The sequence below is a fragment of the Enhydra lutris genome, unplaced genomic scaffold (genome assembly GCF_002288905.1).
Source record: "Enhydra lutris kenyoni isolate GAN:26980312 unplaced genomic scaffold, ASM228890v2 scaffoldscaffold22, whole genome shotgun sequence".
NCBI lineage: Eukaryota > Metazoa > Chordata > Mammalia > Carnivora > Mustelidae > Enhydra > Enhydra lutris.
Window position 1 is genome coordinate 25,909,416 of NW_019154106.1, and position 15,682 is coordinate 25,925,097.

At 47.8% G+C, this 15,682-nt stretch overlaps 1 protein-coding gene across 1 annotated transcript in view; it reads right to left on the reverse strand.

Annotated features, from left to right (window-relative positions):
* LOC111149749 (low density lipoprotein receptor class A domain containing 3) overlaps window positions 1-15,682 on the reverse strand; it is a 166,140-nt gene that overhangs the window by 96,538 nt on the left and 53,920 nt on the right. The window contains exon 5 of the mRNA XM_022506995.1: window positions 4,942-5,076. Within this exon, the coding sequence (XP_022362703.1) occupies window positions 4,942-5,076 (135 nt within the window). The remainder of the gene's footprint in view (window positions 1-4,941; window positions 5,077-15,682) is intronic.

Sequence of the window (15,682 nt, forward strand, 5' to 3'; positions counted from 1 at the left end):
AGGATACAGCAGGCAAGATAAAGAAACTGCAACCCAATTGCCAAAATACTCAATTAACTCTCCTGGCATTGGTGGCTTCTTTAGAAATGCTTAACTCTCCAGCATTTCTCACAGAGTGGGAAGGCAGACAGGCGTCATTAGTCTTTCCCCCTGAAAGGAAAGCCTGAGTACAAACCGAGGGGAAAAAGGCCAGCGTTCGAACGAAGCGTTCCCCTGGAGCTCATAGGACAGAGGGCCGGGCGTGCACGGACCACCTGGAGCTCCTGGCCCCCGGCGAGGGATAACCAGATGGTCGTGTCACAAGGTGACAGGAAGGATGTGCATTTGTTCCCATCCTGGATTCAGCATTTACTCGCTACGCAGACACAGGAGAACCATGAACAACCTGTGTGCTCCTCGAGCTCTTTGTGCAGAAATGGGGGTCATTTTCTGGGACAGGGCCTTCTCTTCCAGGAATTTTGCAGCACCGGATAGAAAAATACAGGTACCATGATTAAGCCGGTACCTGCCATTTACTCAGTGCACAGAGTGATGGCTACGCATCTGCTTTCCCAGGCCCAGCCCTCTCACCGTCACCTGAGCCTTCAGAAGCTCTCTGTGATGACAGCAATCAGAATGGGGACCCACTTAAAAGGTATTCATTTTTTTAGTTATTAATTACCGTATAACAAATTACTCCAAAATGCATAGGCTTAAAAACCCAAATACGTATTATCTGCCAGTTTCCATGGGTCGAAATCCCAGAAGTGGCTTAGCTCTGGCTCAAGACCTCTTACAAGGTTACGGTCCAGGTACGTGTCAGGGCCACAGACAGCTCACAGCTGGGCTGGGCAAGGAGCCACTTCCAAGCTCCTTCAGGCAGTCACTGACAGATCTCAGGTCCTCCCTGGCTTTGGATCAGGTCCCTACCCAGTTCCTTGCCATGTGAGCCTCTCCACAAGGCAGCTTGCAAGATGGCAGCCAGCTTCCATCCACATAAGCAAGAGAGAGTGAGCATAACAGACACCAGAGTCTTTTCTGATCTAATCTTGGACATGGCAATCAACTATGCTGTTACTTGACTAAAACGGAGTCCGCCATCTCTTCACCCAAGTTCACAGCAGCCAAAAGGTAGAGGCAACCCAAATGTCCATCAGCGGGTGAATGAATAAACAAACTGTGGTACCGACATACAATGGAGTATTATCCAGCCTTCATTAAAAAGGAGGGAAATCCTGACACACGTTATAGCATGCATGAACACTGAGGACGTTCCACTAAGTGAACGAAGCCAGACACAAAATGACAAATACTGTACGATTCCACTTACAGTGTTATCACAGAGTCAAAGTCACAGAAACAGAAAGTTGAATGGTGGTCGTTGGGGGTTGGAGTGGAGAACAGGGAGCTGTTTAATGGGGGACAGAGCTTCAGTCTTGCAAGATGAAAAAGTTCTGGAGATGGGTTGCACAACAACATGAATATACTTAACTCCACTGAACTACACACTTAAAAATGGTTAAGGTGGTAAATTGACATTATGTGTATTTTGCCACAATTTGAAAAAAAAACACACAAGTCACAAGATCTTGATCCCATTCAAAGGATGGGACGATCCTGGGGCATGAACCCCAGGGGGTGAGGATCACTGCAGGATGCCTGCCCCATTCGGGCATTTATCCAAAGTTGGAAAGAATCCATTGGTTGAATTAGGATTGATTCCAACATCTTTGAGGATACCTGAGTCCTGGCCACACCCTACATCTGCCCAGCAGTACCTGCTGACTCCCAGCTGTGTTCCTAAGAAACAGAAAAGCCACATGCAAGCCTGCTTTTGGAATTACCTGTTGAACAGGCTGTGTTTCCAATCAACACTGTCGTGCAATTAAAAATCCATTGCACGACAGTGTTCTTTGATCTCTACTATATATCCCGGATGGAACAGAAAGGTATGGTAATGGTTGCACTTTCACGGTCCACTCCCACTTCCACGTCCTGACAGTCTGTTGTTAGTTTTGAAGGCCAAGGAGAAAGAAGGGAACTAAATCAGGATGAGTAAGAAGAGGAGGAGAGGCACACACAGCTAGTATCTCTAAAGTGCTTTTTCATACCCCCACTGAGTCGGAAGAAAAGTATTTCAAACACCCTATTTCCTGTCTTTGGGCCAGTTCTCTCCACTCCATCCAAATAAACATTATAAAATATAATTTTCTTTTCCCACATCAAGTGAAAGCAAAGATGCATTTTTCAAGGGCTGGGAGCCCAGCAGAAGCAGATAGGATATTTTCTGACTAAATGAGCTCACAGGCAGAAGGTGCTGAGCACAGCGTCTGGTGTAAGACTCGTTCAGTGTTCACTGTTATTAGGATGCCAATGGGCTGAACCCTGTGCTGTATAAGACCGTATTTTGTCTAGTCAAGATGCCTCTGAAATTCTTCAAGAAGACACTGCACGAAACTCAGTCTCTCCAAACCCCAGAATGAATCAGGTCTACCTCCAGCACTGGTACCCCGGTAATCCTTTGTTCAAGCACCAAAACGAGGAGCCAGTTTGCATTTAGAAACTACATGATGGAGAAAAGCATACCCTTTGGTACTAGAATCACACCCAGAGCAGTAGGATGCTCACACTGTAGGAGGAACGCAGCACTGCGGACTGGCCAAGCAGCCAGCAGGTCTGGATTCTCATCTCACGCTCCCTGAGCAGCGTATTCCCACTGAGGGAACTACAGAATCATCTATTCTGTTAAAACAACAGCAAAATACTTATTATTTTAATAAATTGTGGATACTTGAACTTGTATAACTTAAACACATACACACTACAATACCACATAAGGTACTAATTAAACACAGCTTCCTGGGGCTCCTGGGTGGCTCAGTTGGTTAAGCATCCAACTCTGGATTTTGGCTCAGGTCATGATCTCAGAGTTGTGAGGTCGAGCCCTGCACTGGGCTCCACACTGAGCAGGGAGCCTACTTGAGATTCTCTCTCACCCACTCTCTCCACCCCCACCCCCACTCGCTTGTGTGCTCTCTCTTTAAAAAAGAAAAAAAAAATATGGGTGCCTGGGTGGCTCAGTTGGTTAAAGCCTCTGACCTCAGCTCAGGTCATGGTCCCAGGGTCCTGGGATCGAGGCCCTCATCGGGCTCTCTGCTCAGCAGGGAGCCTGCTTCCTCCTCTCTCTCTGACTGCCTCTCTGCCTACTTGTGATCTCTCTCTCTGTCAAATAAATAAATAAAATCTTTAAAAAAAAAAAGAAAAGAAAAGAAAAAAGAAAAAGATAAATAAATCCCCAGGCATACAGCAAGATTAGCAACCTCTCTAAAGTTAGTATAAAACAGTGGTTCTCAGGATTACTGTGTATTTGAATCACTTGGAGGGCTTGTTACAACAAAGATTCCTGGGCCCGCTTCCTGGGTTGATTATGCTGGTCTGGGATGCAGCCTGAGCTCTGTATTTCCAAAGAGTTCCCACATGATGCTGGTGATGCTGGTCTTAGGATTATACTTTGAGAAACACTGGTGAAGGGAAAACTCAAGGACAGGATTTTCCACACAAGGATAATCAGAAGTTAATTCTACCCAAGACTCACCTCCCAGAGCCATCCTCTGCACAAATTTTGGCAAAAATCTATGTTGATAAACATTTTGTCCTTTCTTATCTATGCACCTCAGGCATACAGACTTGGACTGGTCATAATCCTTGATGTGTGACCTACCCTCACCTACGGCCTACACATGACCCATTCATTTCATTCATTCATTTTTAATAACATAATAAACATCAGCCAAAATAAAGGCTAGGACTTTGAAAAGGACTTACTTGTAACTTCACTGAGCTTATTCCATCCAACCTGCCTCCCAACATATGAGCTAACCAGTTAGCCCCGTCCTCCTGCTTTTCTGGTTTCCAATTTTATTCAATCTACAAACTGTGGAACACACAGCAGAATACCGAATCACAGTCCAAACACATGAACTCTACCAGCAATCAATAATGTGGATGAATCACAGCAACAGAATATTAAGTGAAAAAAGTAGTGACGGCACACAGATCATACCAGTTTACATTAGAAATATGTGCTTTTTACGATGTCTTAATATGGATGTGCACTTTTAAATCTCTATATTTTTTAATCACTGAAAAAATGTGACTACCAGAATAGTCAATGAGTAAAGAAAAGTGCCCGATCAGTTTTGACAGAGGAGGATATGACCCTGCTGTATCCTTCTGGGCTCCCTAAAAAGCTCGCCTTTCTATCCCCCTCCCCTCCAACCACATCCCTTCAGATTCCACAAAATTCCTCTGAGATCGAGTCCTGATAGAGCAGGCAATTCACATAAGAGGGAACAAAGTAGTAAACAAACACACGGGGGAAAATGTTGACTCTGCTCATAATCAGAGAAATGCAAATTAAAGCACTTGAGGAGCAATCATTCTATGACTACTAAATTAGCAAAAACAGAAAAAAACAGAACAGCAGTGAATACCCTGGATACAAAGGTGAAACTGACAGGCACAGACAATGCTATTACCCATGTAAAGAAAAGAAAAAATTGTTTCCAACAGCTGCGTGTGGGGGTGTAAGCCATGAACTGTGCAGATGTCCCACTCTGCAGAATTTATCGTGAAGAAGGGATGCAGGGGAAGGAGACAATCCTGGTGGGCCCCAACAATGCAACAATCTAGAAAACCGTGACTGTATGTATGCAACCCAGCAGGGGTGAATTACAGTTTTGAAGTGAAAACAAATACATGATACTTCATACAGGAGAAATACGAAATCCAAAACAGTAGGTGCTTTACCAGTAAAAGCTTGTTTACAGAGCCTGCAGGGTAAAGGGCAAACGTTAACATGGCTGTTGTATTTGGAGGGGGTATGTCTGCTGTTTTCTTCCTTTCGGTGTTACTGTGGTGTGGTGATGCAATTATTTTTTTAAAGCTTTGGAGGCTTCCTACCTTGCGAGCTTTCACAGCTCTCCTCGTCACTGTTGTCTTGACAGTTATTTTGCCCATCGCAGATGAAGCTCTTGTCAATGCAGAGGCCGTTCTTGCAGTGGTAGCGGGCAGTGGAGCAAAGCAGAGGGTTGGCCGCTAGGAAGAGAAAACAGAGAGGTCACCAAGGAGGCCAGCAAGTCCCATGGAGAACTCCCAGAACCAGGAGTGTGTCCTGCTCAGGGAGCAGTGAGCTCACGGGAACCCCGAGAAACTTCTCCAGCCAAAGTGTGTCCTGCTCAGGGGGCAGTGAGCTCACGTGAACCCCAAGAACCTTCTCCAGCCAGAGTGTGCCCTGTTCAGGAAGCAGTGAGCTCATCTTCTAAGAGGGTGAACTCAAAGACCATCCTGGGAAAATTGGCCAGCCAATGAGGATAGGACCTACCCCGCCCCATTCTAAAAGCTCCTTCTCCCGAGTCACCAGGCAGTGCCCTGTTAAGCACACCAATGTGGCCAGAAGGCGATGCCTCACTCTGCACAGCTAACTTCCAGGTGGGTCAGCTGCCTCTGAAAGGCCTGGGGCAAAACCTGCATCTCCTGTGAGAGTCACGAGTGAAACGGTTGGGAGCGTACGTCGCACAGAGAAGCCAAGCCACAAGGAGGAGCTGAGTCAGGGAATCCATGAACCTCTGCTACCCGGGAGGTGATGGCATGATCTGGTCCAAGAGCTGTAGCAGATTCTTCTGGTTCTAGAACTATGGACTGGCCTCTTAATCCTTCAGGTATCTTCACGGCTCACTGCAGTAAACTCAGTAAACACAGTAAACTCAGTAAACTCAGTGGTCTCCATTTCTTTGCAATCAAAGAAGCCCATTTATGCACTTGGTCGGCCTGAGCGGCACCCCTGTCTGGCTCCCTGTTCTAGGCACTTTCAGAACCTCAAAAGCAATGACAGGCATGGTCCCTCCCCTCAAGGAAGAGAGGGGCAAGTGTTGGCCAGTGTGAGGTCAACACAAAGAGCTACTTAACAACACACAAGCAAATCTCCACAGGTAAGTTATTTCCACAGCACAATTTACCTTGTTCCCGTGTTCCCTGCAGTACAATTCAAACAAGGCTCACTCCCGAGCTCTACTTTCAATAAATGAAGTAGCAAAGTGGCAAGCAGTCCAATCCCAGCTCCGCTGGTTATGAGCTGTGTAATCCCGTGCAAATTACTTCACCTCTTTGAGCCTCGGCGTCTTTGCCTATAGCTTGAACTGGCTATGTAAGTCGTGGGGCCTGGTGCAGACCGAAAAGGTAGGGTTAGCTGTTCAAAAATGACAAATTCAAGAAGGGCATACAGGCAAGCACGGAGCCCTTCCAAGCGGAGCCTGGGCCCCGTGTATCTGCGCAGGTGACGGGCCCGTGAAGACAGCCCTGCTTAGAGCATTAATTTGCCCATCAGATGAGATGACATGTGAGCAAACGTGCAATGCAAAATCTGACTCCCGGCACACGCTCAATGTCTGGCACGCTCCCCTAGCTATGTCTGTCTCGGTCCCATGAGCACAGCCCTCCCTGCAAAGGCAATACAGGGGACGATACTGGGGACCGGGATGATGAGTGAAAGTACTGGCTGTCGGGGAACGAATGAGTCCACACTTGCACTGCACGTGGTGGGAAGAGCACCAGTTGGGGCGCCAGGCCCAGCACGGAGATCGCAACAGAATCAGGGGCAAGTCAGCTGTGGTGTCCCTCAGTGGACCCCACTGCAAGATGGCATTTATAATAAACCTTCCCCACACGCTTCACTGAGCTATTGTTAAGATACACACAGATGGAGGCTGCAAAGGGCTGAAGACTTCACAGAGCTTCAGAAACCCAAAGGACTGCAGAGGTTTTCTGGGGTTTTTTGTGTTTTTTTACTATCTTTAATTATTTAACTCAGAAAGTTTGGCTTGAAAGGTCAGAGGAGGCAGAGGGATGGAGGGAAGCCAGTGCTCTCAGTTTTAAAGATAATGGACCAATGTAAAGTCACCCCAAAGTGGTCTGGCCTGAAAATATACGTTTTAATTATTTCAATCGCTGTGGGCCAGAGGATGGTTCAATTTGATCAGAAAGAAACCAAGGTCTGATTTCAGCCAAAACCAAAATGGGGAGGCTCAAACCACAAATCACGTTCGGTTTCTGTCCAGGGCAGCTCTCCAAACCCTCCGGCATCCCGTGGTGGTGGCCTTCAGCTTCCCTGGGACCTTGTGGGTCATGTGCATGCAGCCCAAGTGACAGAAGCAATTAGCTCATTCCGACAGACAGCCTCAGAAAGGCACTCTAATTACTCCAAGATGGGGTGGTCGCACACGTACGTGAGCGCCCTGGTGGGGGGATCTGTGCTAAATCAACCTTGTTGACAGGGCTGGCATCTACTTACTTTTCTTCAGCCTCACACCTTTTCAACTCTGCACACTCACCCAAGGAAATGAAGTCATCTGTGTGCGTATGCGCACAAACGTGTACACATATACATCACATGTATGTATGTGCATGAACATGTGTAGACAGATCACATATATCGTCAAGATGAACTAATACTGACGATTCCTCAAAACATAGCTCCAGTAAAGAATCCAGACCCACTGAAAACCAAATAAACAGACTGGCTTTAATGCATATAACCAAACGGACTAGCAGCCATGTTACATGAAGATCGCTCAGAATGCAAGAGGAAAAGAGGAAGAAGGCAAACAACTCAGTCAAAAATGGGCAAAGGATACCATCAGGCAATGGCCACAAGAGGAATGGCAAATGGTCCATAACAACTGGAAAAAACGGCAGCTGCCATCGGTAATGAAGCACCACTCCCACCTGTCCCACAGCAGACAAGCCAAACTTCAGGTCTTAAAATACCAGGTTGTTGGCCAGGATGCGTAGGGGAAGACGGTCCCAGGGACGACCAGTGGGGAGTGCAGATTGGGGGATCCACCTCAGAGATCAATTTAGTAATGCCCAATAAAAAGGTGTCCATGCCCTCCAGCCCAGCAATTTCGCTTCCAGCTACACACTCCAGGGAGAATCCTGAAGGAACACAAATGTTTAGTGAAGCCCTGTTTGTAAAATAAAAAAAAATGAGAAATGACCCAAATGCTCACCCACAGGAGGACAGATGCATGTGCTACACTGGTACAAGAGAATTCTACAGAAGGAGGTGGCTAGCTTTTCCTGTCAAGGGCCAACTAGTAAATTTCTAAGGCTTTGCCAACCATTCTGCCATTGTCTCTGTCAGGACTACTCAGCTTTTGCTGTGGTGATGCAAAGCAGCCACAGAAAATCCATAAACAAAGGGAATGACTGTGTCTCAACAAAACTTTATTTAAAAAACTGGTGGTAGGCCAAATTTGGCCCAGGACCCATAGTTTGCCAACCTCCGATGAAGAGTAGTAGAAAGTCTATCAACCCAAAGAAAACCCCAAAAATCAATGAACTAGAGTCAAGATGGATAAATATCACTCATATGATAGTACGGGAGCGAAGTAAGTTCAGGAGAGCAGATGCCTCTGGAGAGAAGGGAGGAGGACAGAATCTGGGAAAGGGTATATACTGTGAATTTCCAATGATATCTGGTAACATTGTATTTTAAAAATCTAAAGCAAATAAGGCAAAATGGGAACATAATTTTTTTTAACTGAGGTAAAACTGGCGTATAACATTATATTAGTCTCAGGTGTACAAAGTAATGATCTGACATTCGTATACATTGTGAAATGATTACCACAGTAAGTCTAGTTGACATTCATCAGCACATGTAGTTACAAATTTTTTTTTCTTGTGATGAGAACTTTTAATATCTACTCTCTCAGCAACTTTCAAGTATACAATACAGTATTATCAGTTATAGCTACAGTTATATCATTATTATATTATTAACAATAAAGTTATTATTAACTATAATTAATATAGTTATAACAATATAACCACAGGCAATGTGATTTTTTGAAAAGATTTATTTATTTGAGAGAGCAAGAGAGGAGAGGAAGGGGCAGAGAGAGAGAATCTCCCCAAGTCCTGCAGAGCAGGCTCCCCGCTGAGCACAGAACCCGAGACGTGGGGCTCGATCTCGCAACCCTGATATCATGACCTGAGCAGAAATCAAGTCAGCTGCTCAAACGACTTGAGCCACTCAGGCACCCTGGTAATGTGATTTTTAAAAGTGTGTTGGCGGTTGGGTGCGGGGGCGGCGGCGAGGCGGGTACCTGAGTGGCTCAGTCAGTTAAGCATCTGCCTTCAGCTCAGGTCATGATCCCAGGGTCCTGGGATCGAGCCCCACATGGGACTCCCTGCTCCTCGGGAAGCCTGCTTCTCCCTCTCCCTCTGCCGTTTCCCCTGCTGGTGCACTCTCTTTCTCAAACAAATAAAATTAAAAAGCAAAAACAAAAAAAAGCGGGGTGTTGGGGACACAGATGTTCATTTAATTCTACTCTGCCTTTTCAGTATGCCTGAAAGCTTTCACTAAAAATTTTGAAGTGCCTCATGGGGCAGAAATGTTTCAGGGATCACTTCTTTCCTTTTCCTTTACTCTTCCCGCACAAAATGCCGTCTGGCCCGCAAACACCTGTTTTAGTATCCTCCCCACTTCAGTGGTCAGTTGCTCAGACGACCCAGGCCCAGGCTGGCGCTCAACCACACCTGGGGTAGCTCCTGATTCCACCAGCGCCTCATAAAACAGCAGAGCCTCACCACCACCCAACCGGGGGAGGGGGGTGGGAGGACAGAGAAACAGAGACAGAGGAGGCCACAGGAACACTCCACCAACCCAGCAGCAAGCCCGGGAAAAAAGCCATGTGCATGCCCTTTGAGGGTGGGGAGCTTCCTTCTAGAAGGGTCCTGGAGCCTTCACCTCCCTCAGGATCTGCTGATTCCCCATCTACATAAATTCCAGCAAGGTCTGCACACCCATCCCCATGGCCACAGCAAATCAGGTGGGAGAGATGCTGCCTGTCACTCCGCAGACCAACCGCCAGCAAGAAAGCAAGGCAGATAGCTCCGGCCGGAGACAGAAGAGCTATAAAAAGCTGCCTTAACAATTCCAAAAGCAGAGAAGCTTAAGATAGTTTCAAAAGAAACCAGTGGGCTCTAAAAGGAGCCAAAAGCAGCCCTGTATTATAGCCTTGTCTAAAAATGGACGTTCCTAAGAATGGCCCCGAACTGTCGCCCATGAAGGTAAACAGGAAAAAATCAGGATGCAACACTTCCCAGAGAGATCCCTGTCAACCACGGTCCTCCAAGCCATAAACGTGGCCAGTTATTGGGCAGACTTACTTAACCAGAGGGGAGCACCCCACTACCCTGAAGTTTCACTATATTTCTTGGAGGGCCTCTGCACCTGTTGGCCAGGCTTAGCCTACTTGAAGGTGAGCGTGCCCAGGACGACGGTGGACCAGCCCTGGAGGCTCTGGGCGGACAGGGGTCGAGACTTCATGCTCCCGTGGTCCCATGGAATCCTACCCAGGACCCTAAAAGAGTAACTGCTGGATGCAGAACTCATAACCCGAGCAGGAGATGCTTCCTACATTAGGATGTTATGTCTTGGTATTGTCTAGCAATAACTGAACCCATCCAAAGGATGTCTCCTCTGTTCTTGGAAAGGTTTGCCCATCACCAAAAAATGTTATTACTTTACTCGGTTAACTAGAAAGAGGAACATGATTGATCTCCATAAAGATGAAGATTGTCTGTAGAGTCGATTTCAAAAACTCAACAGCAGACTCAAAAGCTCCTCAGTTATTATTAGCACAACAAACACAGGGATCTGAAGATCTGTTTCCCAGCCCACAATCCTCAGGAAAGAGAGCACGTCTCTCCCTGCCGGGGGGAGAGAGGAAGGAGTTAAGGTTAAGCTCCATGGTTAATTCAACTGGCAGTGTTTACTCCAACCACATCTGAAGTAGAAGGACCCAGGGTCCACTGTGGCTGCCCAAAAGCAGCTGACCGGCTTCAAGACAGGAAATGAAGCAATCTGTCTCCAGCAGGATGTAGGAAATGTCGCCTTTAATCCATTTAAAGTCTGTGAAGTCGGCCCCTCTTCCACCTCAAAGGGTTCTTCATAAAACACATCAAGGAGAAACTCCCCATCACCAGCTCCCTCGCTTCCCATCTGCTCCCCATCCCCAGGCGGTTACTGCTCACTTCCTCACCGAGCAGCCCAACCAGCAGCCCAACCTCACAGCCTCCAGGGAGAGCTCTGCTTTCCAGCTCCAATTTCCCTGGAAACCAGGCAGTTGGGGGAGACGGAGCTGCCTCTGTTCCAGCATGGAGGGCCCCGCGCCCCTCTGCAAGTCGTCTGTCCCATTCACAAGCACTACTCCCTTTGTGCGGGAAAACGCTCACAGCCCCAACCTTCGAAGAGGTGGCCTGGCTGCCGTGAGCTGCGAGTTCTTGCCTGCCTTTCAGAGTCTGCTCCACGAGGCCTCTCCTAGCAAGCCCTCCGCCCACCGGGCCAGTGTGTGGCCACGGTGTGGAGCGAGCCCCTCTTCTGAGTCTGCACGAGGAGAAGGGCTCGCCACTCTGGGCCAGAGGCAGGAGGCAGTTCCTCAGTCCCGCGGAGTCTCTAAGGGCTTGGAGGACTTGAATTTTCAAAACCCCTCTCGAGTCCACTGGGTGCCAGTGGCAAAATTCTGATTCATTGCTGGTGACAGTTTGTTTCTTCCTCCCTATAAAGGCTTCCTGGCCATGCCCACCTCCTGTCCAACACCCAGGCCTGCCTTGTGTCCAACCTCACTGCTTCAATCACCGCCTTCCCATGGATGGCTTCCCAGACCTTCCCTCTTGCGATAAACATCACTCCCCTGACTCCCCAGGACATTGTGGCCTGAACGGCCCCTCACCTCACACCCTGCACGTCAGAAACGGATGACTTCGCCTCTCTTGTTCTTGTGCCTCCACTCCTGGTAAAGGGACCACCCTGTCCCAGCTCTTCAGGCTCCAACCATGTTTGACCTTCTCCCTCTCCTTACCCTGCACTCGGCTCAGGTTCAAGTGCTCCTCGTTGGGTATAAAATACAATCTCCAGGGGTGCTTGGGTGGCATGACCTGCCCTCGGCTCAGGTCATGATCCTAGGGTGCTGGGATAGAGCCCTGCATCGGGCTCCCTGCTCAGCAGGGAGTTTGCTTCTTCCTCTCCCCTTCCTTCCTGCTCGTGTGGGCTCGCTCTCTCTCAAATACATAAATAAAACCTTTTGGGGGTGGGTAATAACATTACCAACCTAAAATGAAATTATACATGCAAAGCATATAGAAATGTGCCATGTGCATTGTGAGCGCTCCGCAGTCCTCAACCGAGCGGCTTCTACACCCTGCAGTTTGCATCCCCCCAGCCCCTGCCTGGGCCCTTAGCCTGAACACCCCCCGTGGAACTGGAAGGCCAACTTTTAATGGTGTCCATGCACCTAGGTCCATCCCCTTCCACAGCTCCCACTGAGGAGCCCAGAGGGAAACCATCTCCCCACTCACTGGTTGGTCTCAACAGCCAACCCCGTATTGTAATGATTTGGGTGTGAGTATCTCTGCTTCTCTTGCTTGATTGTAATCTCAACAACGCCACAGTCCTGTATCTGACCCATCCGTACATCCCTTGCCGTATCTCGCACGGGTCTGACTTGGAAATCACGGAGAGAAGAGGAGAATCTGAAAGAAGGCGGGAGCTGGGGTAAATGAGCAATGCACGGTCTAAACACGTCCTCTGGGTACACAGCTGAGACCCAGAAGAGGATCAAGATGTCCATGTGTTAGGAATACATCTTGACGGTTTCTTTTCCTGCTTTAACCCTTCGTTCGATTAGCTGCTTGGCCCCCTCATTCAATAGACATTTACTGTGGACTCTTTCCTTTAAACAAAGCACTCTACTGGGCACAGGGGAGAGAAGAAAACCCAGTCTGGACTCTTTGAGAGCTCGCATTCTAGTGGGGAGACAGGCAGGTCAATTCGCCATGAAGGGAAAGCATGGGAAGTGTGATTTTTTCCACACACATTTACTGCAGGCTAAGGTTTGAACCTGACTCCACACTCGGCCCTGGGACTCCAGCCGTGAACCTGACAACAATACCATCTCACAAGGTCACAGTGTGGCCAGGAAGACAGGGAATAAACACAGAGCGGTACTAAGAACAGTGAGGCAGGGGGAGGAGACAGAGTGGGAGACTGGGGAGGGAAGGAATTACTCTTTGACAGGGTGCTTGGGGCAGGCCTCTCTGTCGGTGACATTGGTTTGGAGAAGCCCCAAGATGGTGTGTGAACACGCAGGAGAATGAGCCAGCCCAGTCCTGGCAAACCAGGGGTGTTTTCCCAAGAATGCAGGTCATTTAAGCAGAAGAAAGGTGTATTTAAGAAGACACTGATGAGGGGGCTTTGGAGCACTGGGCGGAAGAGTCCCCCTACTGAGAAGCTCTTCTCCCCCAGCTCATCTGACGCAGGCCTGGCCCCTTGAGGATGCCACTGAGGAAACGGAGCATCGAATCTGGCTGACACACGGGAATAAGGCAGCACCGAGGGGCTCTATGAACAAAAACCACAGATACACTGGCGAACCCAGGCAGCTGGTCAGGGGGACAGGAAGAATTCGTCAGCCATGGAAGAAACATAGTCTAGGACATGGCGGTTCTTCTGGGCACAGCTACGCTGAACGCAAGAGCAGCAGAGCCTTGGCCTGAATCAAAGGTCCACGGAGGTCACCCAGGCCACCCTGCCATCTCGGTTCTGGCCAGGAGTTTCCGTCCTCAATGAGGGATGACCGGATCAGGGCTGTGTGGCCAGCCGAGCCAGCATCCCACCTCCAGCCAAGGATGTCTGAGCACCAGGGGAGAAGAAGGGGCCGAACACAACCAAGGGAGGGAGGACAAATAGCGAAATTTACAAAAAGGTAAATCTCAGCACTCTGAGCATCTAAGAGGAAATCCTGGTTCTTCACTCCTGAGTCAAAGGAATGTAAAAGGTGGGAAAACAGGTCCACAGAAACAAAGTTCTTTAAAAATGGGACTCTCGGGACACCTAGGTGGCTCAGTAGGTTAAATGTCTGCCTTCGGCTCAGATCATGATCCCAGGATCCTGGGATCGAGTCCTGCGTCAGGCTCCCTGCTCAGCAGGGAGCTTTGCTTCTCTCTCTGCCTCTCCCCATGCTTGTGCTCTCTCTCTCTCTCTTTCTCTCAAATAAATAAAGAAAATCTTAAAAAAAAACAAAAGACTCTCCTATTACATACGAAAAGCCAAGACATAACCCAACAAAACCTCTCCTTTATCTTTATTTCTTTTTACTATTTTATTACAGAAAATTTCAAATATCCAAAAAGAGAAACTGGCATAGTGAACCCCCATGTTCTGATCACCTGGCTTTAAAAATTATCAACTCACTGACAATTTTATTTCAGTTCTACCCCCCATCCACTACCCCTCATTCTGATTTCTTCCTTATATACATTATTATATTTATTATTATAAATATCTAATATGGCATTAGATATTACATATATACATATACACATGTGTATACACACACACACACACACAGACACACGTCCTCATATATAAGGACTTTTTAAAAATAATGAACAGAATATCAGGGTACCAGGTGGCTCAGTCGGTTAATAATCTGACTCTTTGTTTGGTGGCTTAGATCATGATCTAGGGGTCCTGGGATTGAGCCCTGCATCAGGCTCTGCACTCAGCGTGGCATCTGCTTGAGATTCTCTTCCTCCATCCCTCTCTCTGCTCATGCACACACATTCCCCCCACTTTTTCTCTCAAAGAAAAATCATTCTCACACTTTAGAAACTAACAATAATGCCTTAATATCATCAAATACACAACCACAATTTACATTTTGTCAATTAACTTAATTTTTTTTTTAACAGTTGATTTGTTGGAGTAGAGACTGAAACAAGATGCATTTGACGGATCTGTCTCTCAGTCCCCTTCAGTCTGTAGGTTCCCTCTTCCTCTAATTTTTCTTAGAATGCATTACTGGATGAAATGGGAGCCCTGAAAAATCTCCCACATTGTAGATCTGGCAGTCTGTCCCCCGTGGGGCCACCAACATGTTCCCCTGTCCCTGAATTTCCTGTGAATTAATGGATGGTGTTCAGAGTGCATGCTCTGTCCCCCAGAGTCCATATGCTGGAACCCGAACCCCTAATAAATGGGATGGCCTTGCGGGGGGAGGGCTTTGGGAATAGATTAGGGTAAGATGAGGTCATGAAGGTGGTGCTCTCAGAGAGGTGCTCTCTGAGAGGAGCAGCCAAGGGATTTCTCTGTGCGTGCATGAGCAAGGAAGGCCCAGGGAGGGCCCACACCAAGAACCCAGCCATGAGGGAACCCTGCATGTAGGTCTTCCAGGACAATGAGAAATAAGTTTCTGTTAAAGTCACCTAATCCATGGCCGTCTATCATGGCAGCCAGAACTGACTAGGACAGATTTAGAGGCTCAATCAGATTCAGGCTGGAAGCAGAGGCAGAAATAGCTCACAGTGATGACGTGTGCTCCTGCTGGCTCACGTCCAAAGGCAAACAACGTCAGCTGTCTCTTTCCTTGTGATGCTCAGACTGACTTGTGAGAGGTTCCCATTCCAGGTCAAAAGCAGTCACAACATCTGCCCTGGCTCTCCCCCTGAATGCAGCTGGAATAAAAGCCTAGCCAAATATGCAGACAAACACGGCAGCTCTTTTAGGTTCTGAAAGGTAAACCAGAGCAGCCCAACTGGGGAAGAACAAAATTCAAACTATCACTGAAGTGGTGGTAGG